The sequence below is a fragment of the Lates calcarifer genome, linkage group LG4 (assembly GCF_001640805.2).
Source record: "Lates calcarifer isolate ASB-BC8 linkage group LG4, TLL_Latcal_v3, whole genome shotgun sequence".
Taxonomy (NCBI): domain Eukaryota; kingdom Metazoa; phylum Chordata; class Actinopteri; family Centropomidae; genus Lates; species Lates calcarifer.
Genome location: NC_066836.1, coordinates 15,720,855 through 15,746,356, shown reverse-complemented (window position 1 = coordinate 15,746,356; position 25,502 = coordinate 15,720,855). Strand labels below are relative to the sequence as shown.

At 42.5% G+C, this 25,502-nt stretch overlaps 2 protein-coding genes across 3 annotated transcripts; one reads left to right on the top strand and one right to left on the bottom strand.

The window, feature by feature from the left end:
* Positions 1–709: 709 nt before the first annotated feature.
* LOC108883635 (integrin alpha-6) lies at positions 710–15,097 on the top strand. 2 transcript variants are annotated; one of them, XM_018677004.2, is made up of 26 exons: positions 710–997; positions 7,178–7,305; positions 7,412–7,491; positions 8,050–8,311; positions 8,417–8,548; positions 8,645–8,858; positions 8,946–9,139; positions 9,236–9,333; positions 9,502–9,626; positions 9,709–9,798; positions 9,931–9,992; positions 10,178–10,347; positions 10,443–10,577; positions 10,667–10,782; positions 10,885–11,038; positions 11,123–11,206; positions 11,308–11,387; positions 11,603–11,680; positions 11,782–11,884; positions 12,029–12,199; positions 12,370–12,468; positions 12,569–12,679; positions 12,914–13,012; positions 13,133–13,261; positions 13,460–13,540; positions 14,126–14,275. In XM_018677004.2, exons 1-25 carry the CDS (start codon positions 822–824, stop codon positions 13,526–13,528), a joined length of 3,159 nt encoding a protein of 1,052 aa, XP_018532520.1. In that variant the 5' UTR covers positions 710–821; the 3' UTR covers positions 13,529–13,540; positions 14,126–14,275. The 2 variants fall into 2 exon arrangements, with proteins under 2 accessions (XP_018532520.1, XP_018532519.1); XM_018677003.2 differs by lacking the exon at positions 13,460–13,540 and having other exon boundaries at positions 14,126–15,097.
* Positions 14,428–25,502, bottom strand: LOC108883634 (neurabin-1). Its single transcript, XM_018676998.2, has 18 exons — positions 25,390–25,502; positions 23,090–25,211; positions 22,260–22,392; positions 21,739–21,859; positions 21,538–21,642; positions 20,624–20,714; positions 20,385–20,531; positions 20,090–20,143; positions 19,498–19,598; positions 19,129–19,257; positions 18,910–19,006; positions 18,751–18,820; positions 18,512–18,648; positions 18,210–18,439; positions 17,982–18,047; positions 17,488–17,704; positions 16,733–16,921; positions 14,428–15,828 (listed from the first exon to the last, which is right to left on the bottom strand). The coding sequence occupies exons 2-18, from the start codon at positions 24,938–24,940 to the stop codon at positions 15,580–15,582; spliced, it is 3,987 nt and encodes a 1,328-aa protein (XP_018532514.1). The 5' UTR covers positions 24,941–25,211; positions 25,390–25,502; the 3' UTR covers positions 14,428–15,579.

Genomic DNA, 25,502 nt, shown 5'->3' with positions numbered 1-25,502 from the left:
AGCTACTGTACTGCAAACAGTTGCTGCATATTTCTTTTTCTTCTGTCGCTTTGGTCCATAATTGCATCTTTATCTCAGTCTCTGTCTTTGTTCCTCTCCTTCCATCTGGTTCTCCCACTCTAGGTCAATGCGTTGTTATTGTTGTCTGAACTAAACACCCAGTGCCAAGAGGGAATATTGGCATTTCTGGCAAAAACACTGTATTGACTAACTACTGACAGTTTATTGTCTCTTCTTCTACTTTTTAACTGCAAGGACGTTTGGTGTCAGCAAACACAATTTAATTCAAAAGAATGGAACCAGTGTGCGGATTGCAAACTTATGTCACTTTGCCAATATTTCCCTTCCTGTGGGATTTAGGATATGTTTTGTTTACTCTTGTTTCCTAGGGAGTTTTAACTGCAGCCATTATTACAGTGTTATACTTAGAGATCTACTGTCAGTAGAGCTGCCAGTGTAGCCTCAAGCACCAGTTTTGATTGCTGCAAATGTGTTTTGACACAGCCTCTGGCATCATTGACCCGGGTTAGACTACAGCACTGATCTGCTGCAAACCAGCAAAAGACTGAGGAGGTATTAATCGTTTCCAACTAAAATACACTATCAGCTAGATTTCTAAGAGGAATTTCTTAGAGGTGTGGTAAGATGATGTGTGTGTGTGTGCCAGGAGAGGCCTGTGGGAGGGGCAGCTGCAAGTGGAGTGGACAACATTGAACCCCCCTCTCCCTCCTGTACAGTCAGTCAGTTGCACTCTGCACCTCTTTCGATAAGGACTCACCTTTCACCAGTTCGAGGGAGTTTAGCGCTTTTGACCGTGTCTTATGGAGAGCAGGATCACCTGTGGCCTGTGGCTGCTCGTCTTTCTCTGGGGATGTGGGAGGCTGTCGGCGTTCAACCTGGACACTGACAATGTCCAGGAGAAGAGCGGGGAACCGGGCAGCCTGTTCGGCTTCTCTCTCGCCATGCATCGGCAGCTTCACCCGACGGATAAAAGAATGTAAGAACTCAAAGAGTTTTGTTGTTGTTGTTGTTTTGTAAGGACGCCATTTGTTGACGTCTGCGTCGTCCGAGCCTTGGAGACACGCTTCTAACATCTTTAAAATAACTTCAGTAACCGTGTAATTAAAATGTTACAGCGGTGCAGACGACTGGAAGTTCATTATGGGTTGTTAGAGCTGCTACATGAGACGGAAAATCCCTTCTAAACCCACTTTATTGAGCTATTGAAGTTACCGTAGAAATACCACAAGAGTGCTAAATGCTAAGTAATCATTTTGAGCTCAGGTATGTCGCAGGTAGCTTCAAAACAGTAACTTATTTTTTACAAAACCTCAGCAAACCGTTTTCCTCAAGTCCACAAGAGAGTGTACTGTACCTTTTACACACCTGCTGTGAGTTTAACCACACGTTTACCTCTTGTTAATCTTTATTAAATCTTTCCTCCCAGGTTACTTATTTGTTAATTTTTATTGGACCTCCATAGTAGTGCGTTTTTGGGGCGCAGGTGCGCGCGCACATGCCCCCTTTTCTCTCCCACAGTGGTTTTCACTGGGACTTGGCATTTATGGTCAAAACATCCCCTTGAATCACTGTTGGCATTTTTATGGGCATTGATTCAGAGGGATTTGTCACTCTGCATAAAGGGCTAAATACCATCAAGTGGTCACTGGTTTGAATAGCCTAAATATAAACTGACCTGAGATCAGGGGAGTCAGATTCTTTAATCTGGGAAAGCTGTTTGACTTTGTTAGAGTGGACCAGCCAGAAATATACATGTTTGCCTATGCTTCACATTGTTTTTGTAACTCTATAATCACTGAAGGAAAAGTATTCTCCACATCCTTCACTTAAGTTGAAGTACCACACTGTAAAAACGTTGTGTTGCAAGTTAAAGTCCTGAAAGTAAAACTGCACGGTGCAAAAAAATGTCCCCACTTACATGTTATATGTCAAATGTTATATCACTGGATTATAATTACAAATTTACCAGTGTGTAAGTAGCTTTTTACTCCTGTAGATGGTTGAGTTGCAGCTAATTTTAACTACTTTATATAATGTATTGTCAGGTAGTCAGGTAGGAATTTATAACAATGCATTGTGTTTTATGAGCTCATCATATATATGTATATTTTGTATGCAAAGTCATAGTTAGAATAAGTAAAGTATGTAATAAACATAGCCGTCAAATAAATGTAAAGGAGTAAAAAGTAAAATATATCTCTTTAAGCAGTAGTATGCAGTGGAATACTCAAGTAATGTACAAACCTCAAATATATACTAAGGCGCAGTACCTGAGTGACCACATTAAATGCATGCTATTTTATGGACAGTTCCACAATTGTCCATAAAGTAGCACAAGATGCTATTTTATAGATTATGTCAAAGTGTCAAAGTAGCCACAGGACAAACAGCATCCTCCTGCTAATGATTAAGTTGATAGTTGTGCTGCTATTAAATGGCCTTTTTACACCAAAATGATCAATAAGCAGGCTTTTCTGTAACGAGTCAAACTGCACGGCAACTTGTCATTTGTATTTGTTCAACTAATGACTAAAGGTCACCACGGTGTGTTTACCCCCTGCAAGATACTGTGGACTATGAGGGCTCAGAGTCACTAACCATCCCTAAGTCTTTAACCTTCTCCACAGAGGTTAAACACTGTTCTTCAACTTACTTACACATTTCTTTTACTACTGCTACACATTTGCACACACAGTGGCAGTTTGTGTCCTAGTTTTGGACTGTGTCTAAATGAAAGACACATGGTGATCAGCACAAGACCAAAGCCACCACAAAGTGCCCCCTGCTTCAGGTTGTAAAGTGAAATGCAAGAAAACAGAACGCTGTTGAATCCTGTGAACTGGAAAACAACAAATACCGGTGTTGACCCTGTAGACTGAGTTTGAGTTGTAGATTAACAGAAAATTAATCAAACAGGTACCTGTTCTAGCTTTTTAAATGTAAAGATTTAGTTGTCTGTGTGTCATGTGATTTGGACTGTTGCTCAAACAAAACAAGCAAATTTAATGTTAACTGTGACAGTGGAGAATTGTGATGGTCATTTTTAGTACTGTGATACACTTAATTGACCAAAATATGAATTGATCATCTGGGTAATCAGCAGATCAATTGATAATTTAAAAAAAAATAAAAATAAAAATCATGTGCAGCTCTTATCCTTGTTGCTGTGAGGTGTAGTCTCAGACGGGATCTCAGTGGGGTTATTCAGGACGATGCAGAGCTGCCTGGGCCCATCTGCCATCAAAGTACAAAAATATTCCACATAGCTTAAAAAAGTGTTTTGCAGTATAGAAAGGATGGATAAGCATGAGCTATGACTGGGCAATATGGCAAAAAAAACATTATCACAATAAAAATTTTCTATCAGTTGATATTGACAATCACCACAATAAATGTCAAATCATTATTTCTTTTAAGTTGAAAGGCTGAATTTAAACATTTAAAATTTTTCTTTATGGTCAGAACATGACAAACATTTGCCAAACAGTGGAAAATGTCACAAATCAGAGGTAGAAAAATTATTATAACGACAAAACCAAACCTAACTAGCCTAAAACTTGCGTAATACACCCTCTATTCCTGCGATGTGATTGGCAGTTCTTGATTCATCTCTGTATATGCTACCTAAGCACGGAAATAAATTATGTCGAACAGTTAACGACCATTTGTTATATTTCTGTCGTGATACAATTGTATTTTCCAATATAACATTATATCGTGATGAATATTGTTATTGTTTTGTTGCCCAGCCCTAGCTTGCAAGTTTGAATGTACATGTTTGAGCAGGAAGCTGATTGTTTCGCAAGTGACGGTGCTCGTACTGCTGTTACAGAGGTGGAATGTGCTCTTGCTGTGGACAAGTGTACTTGTGTGTATGCACGCACATTCATTTGCTGCCTGTGGATTCATTTGTGTGTGTGTGTGTGTGTGTGTGTGTGTGTGTGTGTGTGTGAGAGAGAGAGAGAGAGAGAGAGAGAGAGAGAGAGAGAGTGAGTGCCTGTTTGGTGTGTTTTAATGGTGCTGATGCATGCTGTGGCTAAGCACTGAGGCGTTGCCTTGTTGTCAGTCATTTGGAAGAGTGTCAGAGAGCTCACTGTGCTGCTTCATACATTCCTAACCTGAGGGAAAAAACACCAAAAGATAGATAGATAGATAGATAGATAGATAGATAGATAGATAGATAGATAGATAGATAGATGAATTTATTCTCTTGTGAGAGTACTTATGTACAACAAGGTGTGCTGAGGAAAGTGTTAGCATATCCCCCACCATGCGTGTCTCCTGGCTGCTGGGTGTGCACCGTGAGTCACAATCCTTTGCCAGCCATGCATGCCAACTGTTATTCAAACTGTCTTTCATGTCCCCCGGGAATGAGTGTTACATGTACCTGCAGGAGCTGATGGGATCATGTATATGCCTGTGTGCACGTGTCTGTTTAGGTGTGAGTGTGTGTGTAGCATTCCACAGTCGGTCATAATTGCCAGATGGAGAGCTGTCCATATAATAAAATCAAGAGGGAAAGCGCAAAATGCATGAGTGGGGAGGGCAGAGGAGGAGGAGACCAAGTGAAAGTTCAGGGAAATTCAAGAGCTTGGATCGAGAGGGAGAATTGTGTGGGAGAAAGCAAATGTGTGTGTGTGTGTGTGTGTGTGTGTGTGTGTGTGTGTGTGTGTTTCTGAAATATAAACTGGCTCTGAAGAAATTTAGCAAGAACAGTAAAGGATGTAGGAACAATCTGTACAAGAGAGGAAAGCATGCCAGTGTGTTAAATACTTAAGTCAGTATCATACTGTGTCTAGATTCCAGCAGAAGTCAGCTTTTGTGTGTGAGTGCATATGGTCTGCTTGTAAATATGAGTCTGACTCAGTCTCAGGTTAGTCAAGGTTATCCAACATCAAAGAGACACAGGGAGAGAGAAAGGAACTGAAGAAATGAAAGAAGTGATGGCTGTAAGAATACAGAGAGGAGCATAAATCAGTTTTACATCTGGGCACCAAATATAAGCCGTTATTCAGCCGGCAGGCTCGAGCCTGGCGGACGGATGGAGTGAGAAGTTGGGTAACACATGACGTGAACCTCTGGATCTGCAACCCATTTGGATTTGAAGTTGATAGGGTGCCACGGGGCTGTTGCTAAGCGACGGGCTCTGCCCCTAGCTGTCAGCCAGTTTTCTGCTAGAAAAAACAACACACCTCTCTCAATGGGATTCCTCGCGGGGAGAGTCCAGCCTGTGTGACCGAGTGTCACTGCCAGTATGTGTGTGCCTGTTTTTACGAGTCATTGCACATATGCCCAAACATACGCTCTCTCTCTCTGTCTCTCTGTTTGTCTTAGTCCTTCCTGTGGACTAAGCCCGTGTGTTGGGGGCTTCCTCTGCTGGTGGTGAATGATTAGATAAGCAGCTGGGTCACTGTCAATAGACCAGCAGGTCACCCTTATCACAGTGTTAGCCCTTGACACATCATGTCAGCACTTCAGTCTGTGGTGGCAAATAATAATAATAATCATAATGTGTAGCACTGAAGATAAAGTATCCATGGGAATTAGCTTCCAATTCATATTTATTAAGTCTTTTTGAGATTTGGATTATATGCAAGCAACTTGTGTAACCTTCTGCTGTTTGAATTATGACATTACTTCATCAACAACATAATCTTGATATAATGTGTTATTTTACTATCAGAGTCCATATGTCTTGTCAGAGCTTCTTCCCATCTATTCTCCTGACATCCTGTGTCTCTGAGGATAATGGGAGTTGAGATGTGCCCATCACTGTGAGTCACAAATCTTTTCCTTGAATAGGTGACTCACTCAAATCAGACTAATCTTTTATAGGCAAGCACATACCAGTCCATGCCCTAACAATTTCTCTTAGTGTGAAAACATGTTTTCTGTGCAGGTAGAGGTGGAGAGTTTACTCCAGACCATGTGGTATCAAGTGTCAAGTGGCTCTGACTCCCCTTGTAGTTTAAAAAAGACTGGATTGGACACTAAATGGGTGGGATGACTTCACAGATTATAGTGTTCTGGTTTTTGAGACAAGGCCAAACCAATCCAGTGGTTAAAACAGGATAAACAGTGTACACTTGTCCGTCATGCAGAAGGAGTGTATTTCTATCGTGATGACTTTTCGTACTGCACTTTATTGTAGAGAAATTAAATAAAATTTGTCAGTATTTCCTGCAAAACACATCTAAATTCATCTCTTAATGACACCATGAAGAGACTGTAGATTAGTCTGTGAACAGTTTTAAAAAGCCATATTTTTGTATGTCACATAAATAGATTTATTGTCCTTTGCTAATCCCCATCATGCCTGCTGAAGTCAACATTCAGAGTGATTTACGCCAGCTTGAAAACTTAGCTTTATCATTTGAAATCTCCTCCCACACGCAGTTGGTGTTTGCGGCGCTGACTGTGGAGGTCTACACAGAAAACATGCTGATCACATTAGGCCTCGGCTCTTCGCTCTGACTATATGTCTCAGTGAATTCCCTCCCAGATGGTGTGTGTGTGTGTGTGTATCTGAGAATGCTTTGTGCTCAAGCTAAAAATGGCTTTTCTTAATGTCATCTGGTGAAGACAGTGTGCTGTACAAGGTTAACTCTGAAGGTCAGCAGGCAGACAAAGCGAACCAGAGAGAGACTGACGTATTGACAGTGTGTTACATGCCCAACTCTCTACTGTGAACCTCCACAAAGCATCACTTTTAAAGGATGACATCCTTGACTTGTTTGATTTACTCTGTAGGAAGCTAGATGCCCATCGTCAAGGCTTGGGTGTGTCAGTTGCCCTTGTCCTTGGTCCACAAAGGCAGCCTCTGTGTGTGTGGAGAGAGATAGGAAGCCTGGTTCAGTCATCCCCAGCAGGCGTTTGAAAGGGGTCTTTGACTCCGCTGGACTGTGAGGACATGGAACATCAGTTTGGTGGCGGATGTGTATGTGTGTGTGTGTTTGTGAGTGTGTGAATATGGCTGCCGTGTGACACAGTAGACTGGAATGTGTGATAACATAATGTTCAAGTGGAAGAAATGCCAGGGTGCTTCTTATTTTGAGTACTAGATGGAAGAGGAGTCTTACTGCTTGAGCCTCTTTCACAATGTGCAGCTGCGTTATGGTGTTTGCATAAATGGTGTGTGTGTGTGTCTCTGTTGCAGGCTGCTGGTCGGTGCCCCAAGAGCAAAGGCCTTATCAGGTCAAAAATCTAAAGTGACGGGAGGACTCTACAACTGTGACATGAGCTCCACCTCACCTGGCTGCAACAGAGTTGTCTTTGATAATGATGGTGAGGTGTCTGCTAACACGTGCATTTCTCCAGTATTTCTCCAATAAGATTTGACTCACAGTATCCTCTGTTTCCTTTTCTGTCCCTGCCTTCTTTCTCTGTGTAGAGGATTTAAACAGAGAGAGCAAAGAGAACCAGTGGATGGGAGTGACAGTCAGCAGTCAGGGGCCAGGAGGAAAGATTTTGGTAAGACTTTTTGTCTTTGTATCAAACCGTGAACAACTTCAACATCATTATTGGTAATAACAGTATCCGTACAGTTCCCTTTAAATCAACAGACATTTATCATTTAAACTGAGTCAATGGAAATGGACTGTATAACAAAATGTTGCGTAAACATTTCAAATTTACCATGTAATGGAAATGTGCAGCCATTAAAAATACAGACTATTAGAGCAGCAGCTAATCACTGTTTTTCTGTCTATTAATTAATCAATACATTGTTTCACCTTTAAAATGTCTTAATATACACATCACAGTTTCTTACAGCCTAAGGAAAACCTTGGAAATGATGGGACATTGACTGTGATTAAACAATATATTTCTGTTGCTTTGGACTTATGCTACATTTATGCTATGTGTACTTGCTATATATGTTTATTCTTATGAGCAGGTGTCTCAGATATCAGTGACATAAAGGTGTAAAAAATGGCTAAAGCGTCTCAACTTTTACTTTCCTTCACTTAACACCACAGCTCATTCTCATCACATCGGCTCACCTACATGTTTCTGTTTCCCTGGCAGACGTGTGCCCACCGCTACCAGCGCAGGGCCAATGTGAACAAGGCCATCGAATCCCGTGACATTATCGGTCGCTGCTACGTGCTGAGTCAGGACTTGACAATCAATGCCCAGTCAGGTGAAGATGGAGGCAACTGGCACTTTTGTGACAGCCGGCACAGAGGCCACGAGATGTTCGGCTCCTGCCAGCAGGGCCTCTCCGCCATGTTTGACAAGGACTACCACTACCTCATCTTTGGGGCTCCCGGAGCATACAACTGGAAAGGTAGTTGAATGTTGGTGTGTGTGTGTGTGTGTGTGTGTTTCACTACAAGTGCTACAACAAATCCATTGCATTTTATCTGGTCTCACCTTTTCTCCTCTCTTTAAGGCGTGGTACGCTTGGAACAAAAGAACGACACCTTCATAGAGTTGGACATCTTTGACGACGGTCCTTTTGAGGCAGGAGATGAAAGAGAAAAGAACCCCGATCTGGTCCCTGCCCCGCCCAACAGCTACATGGGTAAAACGCTCAATCCTCACCATGACTGCAGTGGATTCAAGAACCTGACCATCCTCTGACTTTATAAGCAAACACCCCTTTCTCTTTTTCCCTCAGGGTTCTCTCTGGACTCAGGGAAGAGTTTGACCAAGAAGGGCCAGCTGACGGTGGTGGCTGGAGCTCCTAGAGCGAACCACAGCGGGGCGGTGATACTGCTGAAGAAAGGCCCGTCCTCAAAGAACATCCTACTGGAAGAATACACACTGAAAGGGGAGGGGCTGGCCTCGTCTTTTGGCTACGATCTTACTGTGCTGGATCTCAATGGGGATGGGTGAGTGACAGTGGTGGTGATACGCATAACCCGCCACTCCCTGTCGTTGCTGTACGCTCATGAACGTGTAATGCTGTTTCTTCTTAGTTGGCAGGACATAGTGGTGGGAGCACCTCAGTACTTTGAGAAGAATAAAGAAATTGGTGGAGCTGTCTACGTCTTCGTCAACAAAGACGGAAACTGGAACACAGTCACACCGACCAGAATAGAAGGAAATCAGGACTCAATGTTCGGCCTGGCTGTGGAAAACCTGGGAGACATCAATCTGGATGGTTACGATGGTAAGGGCCACAGTATTTGTAGGTTGTACATATGTATCTGTAAATATCTATGTGTAAAACCACTCTGTAAATTACTGTTGTCTTTCTTGGTGACAGATTTTGCAGTGGGAGCTCCTTATGACAGTGATGGTGCGGGGGCTGTCTACATCTACAGCGGGTCATCCAAAGGACTCAGCTCTAAAAAATCTGTACAGGTACGTAATTAACTAGTTTAGTAACTATCTTAACTTTTTATATTTATAACTCTGCTGCAGGATTTTGTTCTGTGAAGTGGGAAGTTTACAATACTGAAAACATTTCCAACATAATATAGGTTCATGCTGTTGTTGCAGTTCACAGAAAAGGTATTTCTTTTGCTTTAGGTGCTGAACGGCAAGGCAGGAGTGAAACTGTTTGGCTACTCTTTAGCAGGCAATATGGACCTGGATAAGAACTCCTACCCCGACCTGGCCGTCGGGTCCCTCTCCGACTCTGTCTTTGTGTACAAGTGAGTAAAGTGGTGCGTTAATCTGATCACGTGTCTCTCATCGTGTGTACTGAGATGCTCACCTCAGCTCGGTCCTCCACAGGACTCGTCCAGTTGTTAGCATCAAGAAAGAAATCAAGTTCTCACCACCGGTAATCGACCTTAGCAAGAAGAACTGTGGCAACACCGTCTGGTAAGTTTTGGCTGTGTATCCATTAGGTACCTCTTTTCATTTCTGGGCATTCATCAAAAATATGTGGAAAATAACTATGCTGGCACAGCACTACAAATCTCTGATAATGGACAAACTGCTCTGTGTCTTCAGCTTGGAAATTGAGGCATGCTTCAGCTACACTGCAAACCCCAAGAGCTATGCTCCCAGACTGAGTAAGCTGAGTCATACTTTTCTTGACTAAAGCTTAAATGAATCTTTATCATGTTTTCTCTTCTCATCATCAGAAAACACAGATTCAACAGCAAGAAACAATAATTATAATGATACAGAGTGACAGCTTTTCATCTGACATTGTTAACACTCCTCTCTTGTACTTCCCTTCATCTGTTCCATCTAGCGGTGGCATACTCCCTCCAGGCGGACACCACCCACAGGGAAAAGGGTCTCAATACCAGGGCGACCTTCCTCGGGTCCTCCACCCCCGGAAGGGGCTATGAAGCCAATGGGATCATCACCTTGAGCAGCAAAGGAACACAACAGTGTATTAAACGTCAGCTTACCATACAGGTAGCAACCCTCTCTGGAAAATTTCTCTTTTCTCTCCCGATCAAAGTGCATTGTGGGCGGTGTGTGTAATGCGGTGTGATGTTGTTGTCCTACAGGAAAATATTAAAGACAAGCTGAATGGGATCTCTGTCGACGTGTCCGTGGACATCCAGGACGCCAAGCGTAAACGCAGGCAGAGCTCAGGTCCTCTGCCGCCTGTCCTGGACTCCATTGAGCCGACTCGTGAGGAGGTGTGTGTGCATGATGCTATAATGTATGAACTTATTGAAGGGTAGATTTTTTTGACATGCAGTGAGTGATCTTTTATGTGTGTTTGCAGGTGCATTTCCTGAAGAAAGGATGTGGCAGCGACAATAAGTGCAGGAGCAACCTGAAGGTGACTTATCGCTACGGCCAGAAGACGTCTCAACAAGACAAGTTCACCCCATTAAAAATGTAAGAGGATACACACACATGCGCACATACCTGTTACTCACAAATTTATCATTCTTATTATGAGTAATCTCATACATTTTCATAAATTATGTGTGTTTAAAGGGAGGGCGATATGCCGTTGATGTCGCTCAGCGATCAGAAGAACATCGCCTTGGAGGTCACAGTAACCAATGAAAAAGGAGATGACGCATATGAAGCCTCTGTAATTGCCTCCCTCCCGCGCTCCTTGTCCTACTCTTCCTATTTTCCAGATAATGTGGGTCTCTTTTTATCTGACATTTTCTCACACACACACACATACCAATTTTTGATTCTGACTGGGACTCATTATCTATTTCAGGAGGGACAGGTAACCTGCTCAGCCAATACAAACGGAACTCTGGCTACCTGTGAGCTTGGAAACCCCTTCAAATTTAATTCACAGGTGAGAGAAAATCACCTTTTGGTCCAGTTTACCTCCTCTGCGCAACAAGGGTAATTTTTAACACTTAGAAATGGTGTATATCTGTGTGTTTGCACATGTAGGCGACCTTCTACCTTATTCTGGGCACAGCAGGGATCTCTTTTAATACAACTGAAGTGGAGATTGATCTTAAGCCAGAAACGTAAGTATATCTAAGCTTGTAATCCTGCAGAACAAATGGCTAAATAACACTGATTACACTTCTTAGATAGTTAGGTGATTAATTTTTAAATGAGGGATGGTGTTGATGATCATCTGAAATTTAAAGGGTTTGGTTACTCACCTTAATTATGTGGTAAAATTTGTAGATCCTCAGGAGAATCTGTATTAACCTGTGTGTAACCTCTGATCCAACAGGACAAGCACCCAGGAGAATTTAAAGCCTGTCAAAGCAAAGGCAAAGGTGGCCATTGCGTTGCAGCTGTCTGTATCAGGGTAAGAAACACACACACACACACACACACACATATGCAAAAAAAAAAAACCACACACATATGCAGATTCATGCCACTAACTGGACATTTCTGTCTTTCCAGGCAAGCCCATCCATCTCAGGCCTACTTTACAGGAGAGGTCAAAGGTGAGGCAGCCATGAAGGTTGAAAGTGACATTGGCAGTGCCATCACACATCATTTCAGAGTGAGTACAGGAAGTGTCTTTAGCCTTAGCCTTCTTAAAATGTATCTCTCTATTTTATTGAATTTCTTTATTAACCATTCTGTATGTACATGTGCTTTAGTTTTTTATTAATACAATGTCAACTGTTCCCGTCTCGTTTGACAGATAATCAACCTGGGAAGGCGCTTGACAGACTTGGGCACTGCCACCCTCAACATTGGTTGGCCAAAATACACAGCGCAGGGCAAGTGGCTGCTCTACCTGATGAAGATCAGCTCTACAGGAGTGGACCATATAGAGTGCACTCCTAAAGACGAGATCAACAACCTTCGTCTGGTGGGTGAAAACATCTCAATGATGCGTGGCGGTCACTTTTTCACTTGATGTTTCTTTTTAACTATCAGCAAAAATATGTTGAGGAAGAAATAGACAACATTTTTAGTAATAGAAATAGAGACATTGAGGTAAATTTAATTGTTGTATGGACTTTTTTTCTGTGATTTAAGGAACCAACTAAGAGCAGGACAAGAAGAGCAGTGGGAAATACAGAAGAAAATGAAGAGGGCACGATTTCCCGTTTTTCTGAGTCCAAATCAAAAATCCTGGTAAAACCACACAACTGAGTTCTGTTCTATTCTGTTTTATCTTCAATTTTAAGTACATTTGCATCCAGTAGTGACTTTGCACTCCTCTCTTTGATGTCAGTCCTGTGAGGATGGGGCACAATGTGTGACCATAAAGTGCCCCCTGCGGGGCCTGGACAGTAATGCAGTCATCACTCTCCACTCTCGCCTCTGGAACAGCACCTTCATTGAGGTAACAAAATGTTTCTATTTAACGTTACGTCACAGTTTTGAGATGAGTATCAACAGTAATTTACTGGCAGAAGAAAAAGTAAACGAAATTCACAAATAAGATGAATCATTGAATTAAAAACACCATTCCGTCTTTGTAGGCTCGTTCCTTTTTTTAACTAAAGGGAGAAGGATTATTGTAGTAAATTCATGTTTATATCAGTGTTTACTTTGATTTTTTCCTGCCTTTATACAGGACTTTTCCAAGTTACATCATGTGGAGGTGGTAGCGGATGCCTCTCTGAATGTCGATAGCGCAGGACACAAGACGGTGCTGCAAAATGCTGAGACAAAGGTAATAAAACACAACAGGAAGAATGATATGATGTAAATAGACAGGATGAAAAGTGTAGTTGGGATTCTGATCCAGAGATCTCAACACTAATGTTCTGCCACTTGCACTCTGCTCCCCCAGGTGAGACTGACTGTGTTCCCAGAGAGGCGTGCGGGAGCCTCTTATGCGGGGGTCCCATGGTGGATCATCGTGCTGTCCATCCTGTTCGGGCTGCTGCTGTTGGCTCTCTTGGCTTTCCTTCTCTGGAAGGTATGATACAGCACCAGGACACACCCACTGCTCCAGCTACTAAAAGCACACACAGTACACATCTACATTCTCATGCTTTAAATAAAAAAAAAAGTCTAATGAACATCTAGTTTAATCTGTAACACAGCATTTACAAAACACTCACAGGTATACGTAACAGTGGTTGCACATATTTTCTAACAATTTGCCTCTCCTCAGTGTGGAGTCTTTGGGAAAAAGAATAAAGAAGACACACCAGAAAAAGAGACACTGACGTCAAATGCATAAAAAAGAGAGAGGGTAAAATTACCCGGCCTGCCAAGAATGAGTGAAACTTCTTTTCTTGCTCCTTTTTTGCTACAAAAAAAGTGCTGCTTTTTGGTGTTAAGCAGGTAGTGGGCAATTCTCACACTGTGACAGGAGCGCTGTTATAAAAGCTAACTGATTATTTCTGCAAAGGATTTTCGCCTAAAAGATTTTCACACATGATTATATGTGTGGATCAGTTTACCTGCATGGCCAGGGGACGGTGATGGCTGAGAAGCAATGAGTGGGTTTATTTCATGTTCTGAGGAATTACACCATGGGGGCTGTTCTGCATCTAATCTACTTTCTCTTTCTCTTTTTCCAGTTTCTTTTGTTGTCACTTGGTCTGAAGGTTTCCTTCTCTCTCCATTTACAAACAGGGGCATTACAACATGTTTCCTTTCTTTAAGAGGAGTGCAGACAGTTTTCTGCACATCTTAATAGACTCGCTGCATCTTGGCTCTTGCCTGTGAAACAGACTGATGACATTAAAACACCTTCGCTTTTTCTGACTTTTCTTTAAATAGTCTTTTCTCAAACACAAACACTAATTTTGTTTTGCCTTTTCTTTGTCCGCAGTGTGGCTTTTTTGAGAGAGCCAAATATGAAGACAAGGTTCCCAGTTACAATGCAGTTCGGATCAAACGGGAGGAGAGAGTGATAAACCCTGGGAATGGTAACTGGGAAAACCTGGAAAAGAAGCCCTGGATGACAACCTGGCATGACAAGGAACATTATTCTTAACAGCCAATGAAATCTGACTCCACACAGATTACTGTCACTCACTATTGAACCCCCAGTTTTCACTCATTTTTCCTGCCCTGTCTACACAGCTTGGACTGTAAATATCAAGAAACAAAGAAAGAAAATCATTTGTTTAAAAAAAAAAAAAAAGAAAGGAAAAAAAAAAAACTATTATAGGACTAAATACTTGATCAGACATTCTGGTTCAGGGGCTGATTTGATCTTGGATAGTCTGTATGAATCACTGGAAGGAGAGCTGCAGTGTGGGATATGGTCCTGCACAAACTACTGTTTGTCAGAGCTTTAGAGCTTGTTTTGTACATTGACTACATTCACAGTGTTGACTGGGGGAGGGAGGGAGGGAGGGAGGGAGGTGGGAGTATTTCTAGATTTTTTTCGTACATTTTTTGAATGTTTTGCAGAATTGTTTGTATTTATTCTTTGCGAGGAGTACTTTCTGTTACGTGCTCTACAGGCCAAAGACTCATGCAATGCATACACAGGTGACTTTTAAAAATAAAAATAATAAAATGTGTGTGTTACCCCCCCCCCCCCCCAAATTTAAAAGTGCATTTTTTAAATACAGTGTAACTGCCTTCACTGTTGATGAATCAGTTTGTATTTCACATTCAAGGTTGCTCAGGTTGTACATTATGGAGGAACTGTAACTTATCCACAGTTGCCAAATACTCGATTTGTAAACTCAATGCTAAACGTCTAAAGAATTCACCTTTAATTCACCGCCTCTGAAATAGGAAGAAAGTGAGAGTGAACATAGAGTTTCTTGAATAAAATTTTTTTGTCATACCCATGTGTTCTGTGTGATATTATTCAAGGCCAAGTTGGACGTTCAAAGCATTATTTATTAATACATTAAAAAAAGCATTTAGAGCAAATACCTGAGTGCTTAAAGTCAGCACATTGTTAAATATTAAAATCATTTTGGGGATAATTTAAGGTTCACAAACAAAAAAAAACATCACTGTAAAACAGTCAGAAATTCTCACACACACACACTTTACAACTGACAGAGAGAGAGAGAATTGCTGTGAGAATGAACTTTGGTGCTAAAGTCAAACTCTGCTGTGATCTGAAGAACTGTTGATTAAAACCAATCAGTGTCCTGTATCCTAAATGATAAATATTAACGTGAACAATAGAGGATGTGTACAGTAGATCTGCCAGTTTCTATTAGCTTAACAGAAACTGGTTCAAGTGTATTTCTGTGTGTCAGACTGTAAACACACCCTCGTGCTGGTGGTATATCCAACGTCGCCTTGGTCTTTGCTTTATAAGAGTGACTCAGTTCTTACAGTTTTGCCGCTGTGTCTGATGTCTTTTTCAGGCCTCTCCTCCATCGTCATCCTCGTTTTCTCTTTCCCTTCACTCTCTTTGTCCAAAACTACATTCTTCTCCCTCTCCTTCTCTTCTTTGAGCCTCCTCTCTCCTTTCCTCAGTTCTTTCTCCTCCCTTTTCTTCATCTCCTTCAGCTTCTTCTTGAGCACGGACCGGTCACTGTGACTGCACACGCCCAGAGCCTGACGTGAAGAGAAGAGAAAGCGAAGCAGAAGGAAGACAAATGCACCTCAGTTGATTAAATGTAGCTGCATTTGGAAACAAAAGTGTTTTAATCTCAGTAAAGGGGACAGAGGCAGTTACTACCAGTTGAGGCTTGCCGATATAAGCATGGTCTATATTACATTATTGCAGATTTAATTATTATGTAACGCATGTCGACTGGTAAAAAATTGCAGCACAGAATCATTAAATGTGGAGTGTGGACATTACATATTCTGTCCACCAGAGAGCACCGACAAGCGTATTTTGTTTTATTTTTTTAACCGTGTGAAGTCCCCGTCAGTACATGCTGTTGACAATTCATAAAAGTTTTAAAAAAGGACCCTTATGTTTGTTCATGTTAAAAACTTCAGCCAAATATTTCATAACTTTTTAAACGTTAGTGTTGACCTCAAAAATCCATCATCAGCTGGTATTGGTCTGTGTTGACCAGTAGTAATTTGCAAATTTTATTCAATTACCAGACAAATAGATTACTGGCATTAAGAGCTTAAATTCAGATTTTAAATAAATATTAAAAAGATCAGAAACAAAAAACAAAAAGTGGAAAGAGACAAGAACAAATCTTTATACATACTGTATATGTACACATATAATAATACTAACAACAACAAAAAATTGTGAGTTAACTAAAAATATTGACTCTACTATTCATTATTAGTTAAATTAGAAAAAGTAAAAACAAGAATGAAAAAAGGTTCAGTCCAGTGCCTTTAACAGCTAATTAGTTATAGTCTTGAGGTTAGAATATTTGAAATGTGTATTTCAGAATAAAAACATTTCATGTAACATGACCAAAGTAGTGTAACTGTGCCTCAAACATTTGATAAAATACTTTGTTTCAACATCATCATAACTGCTCACCTTTAGTTTCTCACTGTCCATGTTGAGCAGCTGTGGGCCGTCCACTCCTCTGGCAGCGAATTCTGATGTGTACTGATCCATGTTCATGGCCATTAACCACAGACAGACCTGCTGGTTGTTCCACTCCAACATGGGTCGACTCTGCCACTGATTGTTGTTATTGGAGGGAACTGGTTCATCGTCCAATGTCTTATGGGACACCAGAGACAGTACGGGGAGAAGACAAGGAAAGAGTGACATGAGAGGAAACTGTAATTAAAGACAAGAGTAGCTTGGGAAAAGGAAAAAAAAAAAAAAAAAAAGAAAAAAAAAAAGGACAGTAGGATAAAGAGCACTCCATGGGGAAAGAAGCAAGGAAAAAAGGAAGGAAGGGAAGGATAGACTCACCTCAGTGGAGGAAAAGGTGAAAGTGTGAGAGTGTCCAGAGAGGGAGTGATCAGAGGCATGACCCACCATGCTGGAGCTGCCCACTGGAGAGCCAATACTCTGGAACCGAGAGAAACAAACCTGGGCTGCCCACACACTCCACAGCTCTCGCATGCTTACCCATGCACGTGTGTTTATTTTAAAAAAGGATTTCCGTTTATACAAGATATCTAGAGAAGAATCTCGATCAGAGAGTTGAAAGAGGGGGGAGGAGATCGTGCAGAGAAGCCTGTGCGTCTAATCTGTATCCTTCAAGTACGCGTTAGCCTGCTTAGCCACCATGGAGCCATGTGCATGTACTGTGGGTATACACGTCCACTTTTTCTTACCTGATCTCTTCTGCCCGTGGTGGTCAGGTAGGGCAAACTGCTGCTGGACACAGAGCGAAGCCTCTCCCTGCCTCTCTCCCCCTCCCCCTCCTCTTCTCCTTTCTCCCTCCCTCTCTCTCCAAACCACGGAAAGGGTAAGCAAGAGGGCATGGAGGTGACCGAACCTGATGGAGAAACTCCAGCGGGCTCATCCACTAGGTCTCCACATGACCCCCGGCTAGAAAACAACGACTACATGTTAGGAATTTCAGGAAAATAAACTTAAGTGAAGTCAAAATTGTTTGATACCATACACTGCCAGCACTTTTCATTTTGGATTTTTATTTTTCCCTCTCAGGTTTGGTGCAACTGAAACAGATGCAATAGATTGGATCATCACTCTTGGATGGCCTTCATTTATAGTGAGGAGCACACCAATAGCTTATTGTCGTACAAGATTTAAACCTATTTTATTTATCTAGTTGAGTTTTTGTGCATGTGTGACATTATCACACCTGTTGCTCATGGACCTTCTGCTGTGTTTCTCACTTCTCCTTTTGCTGAGAGACTTGCGAAGGCCACTGAAAAAGAAAGGAATAATAATTAAAAAAAAGTGTTAACACCCGCAAAATGGCTGGTCAGTGTCCCTACTAAACCTCATTTTAAAAAGCAGGGAATATGGGACAAATAATTAATCTTATAATCCCAAATCTAAGACAGAAAAAGAGACAGAGATCCTGCACCTGAAATCTGGAAATTTCCTTTTGGATTTTCTGGAAGCTGAGGATTTGCGTGGTGATGGGGTGATGGTGTTGGTGATGTAGATGGGAGGGGTGAAGACAGTGTTGGAGGGAGGGTGAGGACTGAGGGCTGAGAACGAGGAGGTGCTGGACATGTCGCTTCTGCTGCTCCTTTGTCCGACTGTGGGAGCAGACAGCGACTGGCTCTCCTCTGGTTTCTGGACGTCATCCTCCTGAAAAACGACAGATGATGAAAGTTGAAAAATTGGAAATCTTGTGACAAATTTCTCAGCCCCGTCTCTTACCTGTTTTCTAAAGCTCTCTCGGAGTTTGTCTCGTGAAGGCGGATGGCGCTTGGATTTCTGGGCCAGTTGAGCTCTGGCTATATGAGCGCTGGAGTCTAGACGTCCTGTGTCAGGGACTGGAATATACCAGTCTGGACCTAAGACAAGCACAGTACCTTTTGCTCAATTAAAAAACAAGTTTTTTTTCCAAGCTGGAATTATAGTTAATAAAAACTACACTCAGTAACACAGCTACATACCTGTGACTGAAGAGTCCACACTGTGGTTCTTTCTCTCAGCTACAGGCTCTTTTCTCTCTAGCTGTGCCATCTGTGACAAACCGTGCAAAAACAGTGACTACAGAGAGATAGCAGGCTCAGTAAAGTAAATCCATACAGGACTGAGAGGTCTCCTCTCACCTGGATTTGCAGCCTTTCAACAGTGCCTCTGTGCTGCTTCTCTCTCTCCTCCATTTCTCTCCTCAGATCTGCTTCTCTTTTCTCCCTCTCATCCTCTCTGAAACACATTATTTGATTGCCACTCAATTTTTACTAGCTTACAAAATACACTTCTAGTAACTGAAATGAATATTCTACATTAATCAGAGAAATAACAAAATTGACAGATCTGATAAATACCTGTTCTGGTATTCTCTGACCAGTCTCTTAGCTTTGCTGTATTTGATCTCCAGGCTTTCTGATTGGCTCTGGGCATCAGCCAGTCGCTGGCTCACAACCCTGCACAGTGTCTGGGCCTCTTGCCAATACCTGATAAATAGAGGGAGGGTCGACTGACACATTCTTAAAAACCATTATCTATCTTCATAATGTTTCTCAACATGATTATCCGTTTGCAAGCTTTATGCTCCCACCCTGCCTTTTACCAAGATCTGTATATAATTAAAAATTTTGACAACTATCAAATCTACTGTGGCAAAATACGCATATGTAAAGCTATAGACAAATGGTCATAAATAGAGATAAAGCATAGAATCTATGGTGTTATACTTCTCCAGTTTGTCAGCTTTCTCCTCTCCATCCTCTGCTCTCTGCTCCAGCTCAGCCCTCTGGCTCTCCCAACACGCCTGCTGCTCCTTCAATGCCTTTAACTGGGAAACAAACAAAAAAATTATGCATGTCTTTATGTATGCATGTCTACAATCAGTCATATAAACAGTGACAAGAAAGGGCTTCCAAAAAAAAGGTCCCTTTTGTTGTCACAAAACTATTCTTAGAGTAGAAGAGACAGTATACGCCTTCAAACGTCTCACGAGTTTTGATACAACAAACAAAGCATTCACTGATCTACATGCAGTTGGATAGAAGAAAGCCAGATTTTCAACTGAAAGCCTTTCGCCAACCCAGTTATGTCGCAGCAGTGATTACTTCAAGGCAAAGGCAGAGAAGCGGGGCTGACGTGGAGGAAGTGTTGGAACTCGGCCCGTGTCCTAATAACTCCGCACCGAGTCATCTCACACACAGTTAAATGGGTCAGACTGTTCCAAATGTGGATGCAAAAGGTAGTGTATTAAAGTGAGCATGGTTATTGGTTTGTGTGTATGTGAGAGAGAGAGATCTCAATCTCAGCTGAGTGACCTACCTTCTCTCTAGTGTGGTGAAGTTGGGCGGTTCTGCCTCGTAGTTTTGACTGAAGCTACAGAGGGGAAAAAAAAAGTGTGAAAAGGAAATATGCATGGATCAGTTTGGGTGTATTAAAATTGATATGTAAGAAGATACACTTTTACATCACAAGCAAGGTGTAAAACTGAGTACTATTTAATGTTTTTACTACATAAAACTAGGATGAAGTGAATAAATATTGCATCATCTTTACTTCTAACAACCTCCTTTAGTGTAAGTATTTAATTAATGAATTGATGTTGAGTGTAAAGTACCTGCTGGTATTTGAGGCAGAGCTGGTAGTTGTCCAGACCGGACAGATCAGACACATCCTCTTCTTCATCTTCCTCCTCTTCTTCAACCACTGAGTCCCTCTCTGACGTGCTGCCATCATTGTCCTCCTCTCCACCTGCACTTTCCCTCTTCATAAATAAACACAAATGTGCGATAAACAGTGAAACAAACGGAATTCTTAACAAGTCTGAAACTCCACTCCTCTTCCAAGAAAACACACCTTTCTGGATGTTTTATCCATTTCCAGGCTTTCATTGATCAGTCGTGCCACCTCGCTCTCCACCCCCTCTTTCTCACGACCAATCAGAAACCTGCAGCCCGACAGAGAAATCGGTTACAGCTGTGAGCAATCACCTGATCCCGTGATGCGCTCTCACAGATTGTGTTGTTGGGTGGGCCTTTTTCACAGGAGACATTTTGGCTTGTCACAGCAGCTGAAGTACAGGTGTTACGAATAACATTAATGATGGCATCTGTCAGTCATGATGGAGTGACAGTGAGGCAGGACCCTGAAACTGAAGCAGCTACATGGAATTCAGCCATCACTAATGCTATTATATACACCTGTAATTTTTCTACTGTGACAGATCAAAATGTCAAGTTGTTGCAGTAGGCTGTCACATAAATATATATCTCAAATCTCAGGCAGTGAAGCATTCTTCAAGCAACCATCAGTGTAGAGTTTTCAGCTGAATACAGAAATAGAATGGAAAAACTAATGATTATATCTGAATGGCTGGCAGACAATCTAGATACCATGGTATGTTTAGGAAAATGGTTGGTGGTAATGTAACGTATATATTCTGTGTAACTGAATATAATTTAAAACATGCAGATCCATTGGCGTGGTCCTTAAAAAAACATCTGCAAAAAAAAAATTATATTTATCTCACTATCACTGTTTCATCTTTAAATAACTTCAATTCAACACTGATCAGTTGGACTGTTGGACACATCAAATACCTCGCTGAAAATGAATTCTGATGCCTAATATCTGAATCATCAGTGGGCAAGACCATTAACTGTCTGCTACATGTACAGTATAAAAGACAAAGGCAAACTGTGCACTGTGTCAGGAAAAATAAAAACACCACCATCGCACATCACACATCCTACTGTGACACGGTAACTTACTTGACTAGGCCTGATGTATTCTTGAGGACTGTGGCTGCGAACAGCTGGGAGACTCCAACCAAACTTACCCCATCCACCTCTACAATCTGGTCATTCACCTGAATCCTAACACAAACACATGCACACAAACAAGAGAGAATGTCATGTTGTTGGAGCCAAGCTGAATCCCCAGTAAACAAGAGACTGAAGCTTAATATGCACCTTCCGTCCTTCTGTGTTGCTCCTCCTTCAGTTATTGTCTTGACAAAGATTCCCAGTTTCTCTAGTCCCTGGTCAGCCCCTACACCCATTCCTATGATACTGATACCCAGACCATCGTCTCCTGGGGAGGAAAAGACATTAACAACATTACTCAGGGGAAAGACTGCTGCACCATAAAGAAGTGAAAGATCTGTAGTGAAGTTCTGTTTTTTTTTATTTATTATATGTCCGCTTTTTATTATTTTTCGACATACAAACCAACTAAACTGTTTGGTTTGTGTTTAAAGGCTCTGCATTGAATGGCTGCAACAATGTACAAGCAAATGGCTGCGGTGACATAACTGACCCAATAGATATTTATAAAGGTAGAAAAACACCACTGTGTCACAATTATGCCACTTGATATAACCAGTTACATGATTTCTTTTCTTTCCAGCTTCAGATGTGGTCCCTGAAATACAGATGGACACAAATAAGACTGAGATGTAGGAAAGTGAGGAAAAACAGAGGGAAACACAAACCCTTCTCTATCTCCACTGGAAAGACGTCCATCCTGTCCACTCTCTTCTCCAGCTCGTACTCGGCCGAGGCGGACACCGGATCGATATCCTCATTGTGTCTGTCGTATTCTGCGTTAGAATAGGTGCTGTACACCTGACAAGACAGCAGTCAATACACATTTATATACACATTAACAAAATCTCAGCTTACATCAACACTCAGGCGTAGTGAAAATCCTGTTCTATGCGTTGATAGCTGGTACATGTTTTCGCCACAGAGCAGACCGTAAAGAGAACCATCTGCAGCTATTGACACAACAAGACACAGTTTATGTTGGCAAATCTGTCAGTGAGAGTGTGCGAGAGTCAGACAGTGAGAAACTCAGGAAGTGCAAAGACTTGAGTAAACTAGGATTGCAAAAAATCTCAGCGTGCGTACACACACACACACACACACACACACACACACACACAAACTCCCACATGTCAATAACTGATACTACATTGACTGCTGCTGCAATAGTTTGTCATGTATTGAACTAGACTGCTGCCATGCACATCCACAGGAATGTTTTCTGTGCATTTATATTGAGGCAGCTCTGCGCTGAGGGCTGACAGACTGAAGCATGTGGGATCTTGCCTTTTCTCCTCCCTTGATGGATCAGAAACATGGCTTTAGGCTACAACTTCTCCTATATGGATTCAAGCAGCAGCTAGAACTGACAGTCACAAATCCACAATGAGGAGCTTCCTTAAATGCCTGGCTTTAGAGACACTGCAGCAGTCAATAAAAAGAATGATGGATCCTGAAAACCTGAATCTGTATGATTTTTTCATAAAGATTTCCTCACCTTGATTGGTGCTGAGGAGAACCTGACCTTTCTCTTAGCCGCCTCTGATGCATCCTCCTCATCCTGTTCGGGAACACCAGGAATTTCCTCATATTCCACTAAAAGCTGATTTCCAACGTGCAGAGAGTTTCCAGTGTCCCGGCTTGGTGACGCTGAACGCTCTGGATGACACTGGGATTCCTGGTCATGTACAAAAGCCTCGTTCTCAATCCCGCAGATTACTGCAGATCCTGTCTGGTCCTCCTTGCCTCCTCCCATGTCATCTTTTCCATCACTACATCCTCTGCACGCCACATGCTTGACCTCCTCAGGTGCTGCACCTTCTCCTCTCTCCCTTTTCTCTTCTCTTTCAGTTCCCTCCTCTTGACATTGTCCACATTCTTCCTCTCCACTCTCACCTTTCCTCTCTCCCTCGACGTTCTCCTCTTGCATCATGACCCGCTCTTTCCTTCCAGCTCTTTCTTCCACTCCTGCATCTGTCTTTTTTTCGCCGTTGATTCCCTTTTCTGTTGACTTCTTCTCACCCTGGGCAATGAACTCTCCATTCTGCTCCTCCCTTTCACCCTCCCATTGTTCATTCACCTGCTGATACTTGTCTCTTCCACCTTCCACCTTACATGGCACGCTGGTGGTTAACTGTCTCTGGTGTTCTTTTGAGGGAGAGACTGGCCGACCTTCTGCTGCTCTCTGTTCCACTCTGTCTTCCAGCGTATAAGGTCCTGGTGTTGTGTCCAAGCTGGGTTCTTCAAAAACATCATCCACTAGGGCCTCTACACTTTGTCCTCCATTTTTGCTTATACACTTCCCCCCCTCATCTTTGGGCCATTTTTTGTTCCCTTTTCGCTCCTTTTCCTCCTCATTCTCGTCACTCTCTGATGACTCCGTCTTTACGTCGACCAGTTCTGCCCTCACTGGGTCCTCAGGGGTCAAGCAGAGGTCAAGATTAGCGCTTTCTGTCCATTCTTGTGCTCCTGTGGTTTGACCGCGTTTGTTAATATAGGAGGAAGATTTGTTGGATGCTTCCCCGGGGCCGTCCGACACAGGAGATTTAGGGTGCCTTGTCAGTGACGCGGACGCAGGAGGTTTCTGCGAGGGAATATTTATGACAGGCAGGTTTACGGATTTGTCTTCATCAAAGCCATCCTCCTCTGTGTGCTTCGTTTTCCCGCTTGCCTCTTCCTCTTTTTCCACCTGGTCTCCTCCTCCTCTCCCATCCTCTCCTTCTACTTTCCCATCTGCCATGCCCCTGCTTCCCCTGACAATCACAGGTTTTAAAACTCCTCCGACCTCCATCACCTTGGTCTCAAACAACTTCCGGGTTACAGAGAACTTCTGAGCCAGAGCAGCTCTGTCAATATCCGTTATCTCATCTGATCTGGATGGTTTATCTTGCAAAGAGGGCTCTGGAGTAGAAATGCTGGCCACAGCGCTCAGAACTGATGAGGTACTCACGACTGGACGTCTGGATCCAGAGAAAGGTGAAGTCTGGAGCTGCAGGCTAGGAGTTTGGGGAGAAAGGAGGGATGTGGAGCCAGAACTCAGCACAGGACCACCATCTTGTTTCAGCTGCTGGCTGTCCATCTGGAGGAAGATGTTGTCCCTGATCTTGGTCCCCCTGGTGCTGTGGACCCTCCCTCTGCTGCCTGTGCTGATGTTAGTCATTATGGGATCTGACAGGCTGGATGGCAGCTTGTTTGGATGCACAGCAGAGTGCTGGGCAGCAGCAGCGGTTTTGGCCCCTTGTTGCAGACTGGTCCCTGTGTCAAACGAACATTTGATGGCGTGGAAGTCAGTCTTGTAGATAATCCTGTGAGGGGAGGCACTTCGGCCTTTGCTGTCTGTCCGCATCATTTGAGAAGGAGAGAAAGGAGCTGAGGAGGAAGTTTTTCACAGGTAATGAAAGCACCTGGGCAAGTGTTGAGCAGGTAGATAATGTTTGAGGATTTGCTGGTACAGCGGAGTGGTAACAATAAGGCAAGTAATGTGCTGGATAGTAGGGCTGGTGTTTTAAGAGGTTACTGCATTTGTTGGATGACAGCAGGTGACAAAGGCAGGCTCTTGGTCTGTAAACTTCATGGTCTTTAGGTAGCCTCTGATTTTTACTCCCAGTCTACACAGCCTCCTGGAAATGCAGTTTGAAAAAAGGTAAAGTTTTGACCATTACTACACTTTAACTGGAGTGAAATGGCACAACTCAGCTAGGGATATTATACAAATTACAGCCGGGACAAACTAACAAGTAGCTGACTTATGACTTGTAACTATAAACGCTGCGGTTAAAATCAATGACTCATACTCACTGAGCAATTGTGAGATCAGCTCCTCCACAAATATAAAAACATAGGGTGAATGCGTTTTGTTAACCGAGGTACTCGACACAGGTATTTATAGTTAACTTGTTTGCAGCCTCAAT

What these genes read in the sequence shown, in the direction of transcription:
- LOC108883635 (XM_018677003.2), top strand. Translation starts at nt 822, where the DNA reads ATGGAGAGCAGGATCACCTGTGGCCTGTGGCTGCTCGTCTTTCTCTGG. An exon ending in CACCCGACGGATAAAAGAAT is followed by an intron (nt 998 to 7,177) that starts GTAAGAACTCAA and finishes TCTCTGTTGCAG; the next exon opens with GCTGCTGGTCGGTGCCCCAA. An exon ending in CAATCTGGATGGTTACGATG is followed by an intron (nt 9,140 to 9,235) that starts GTAAGGGCCACA and finishes TCTTGGTGACAG; the next exon opens with ATTTTGCAGTGGGAGCTCCT.
- LOC108883634 (XM_018676998.2), bottom strand. Translation starts at nt 24,940, where the DNA reads ATGATGCGGACAGACAGCAAAGGCCGAAGTGCCTCCCCTCACAGGATT. An exon ending in TCTCCTCAGCACCAATCAAG is followed by an intron (nt 22,393 to 23,089) that starts GTGAGGAAATCT and finishes CTGTCTTGTCAG; the next exon opens with GTGTACAGCACCTATTCTAA. An exon ending in AATACATCAGGCCTAGTCAA is followed by an intron (nt 20,715 to 21,537) that starts GTAAGTTACCGT and finishes GTCGGGCTGCAG; the next exon opens with GTTTCTGATTGGTCGTGAGA.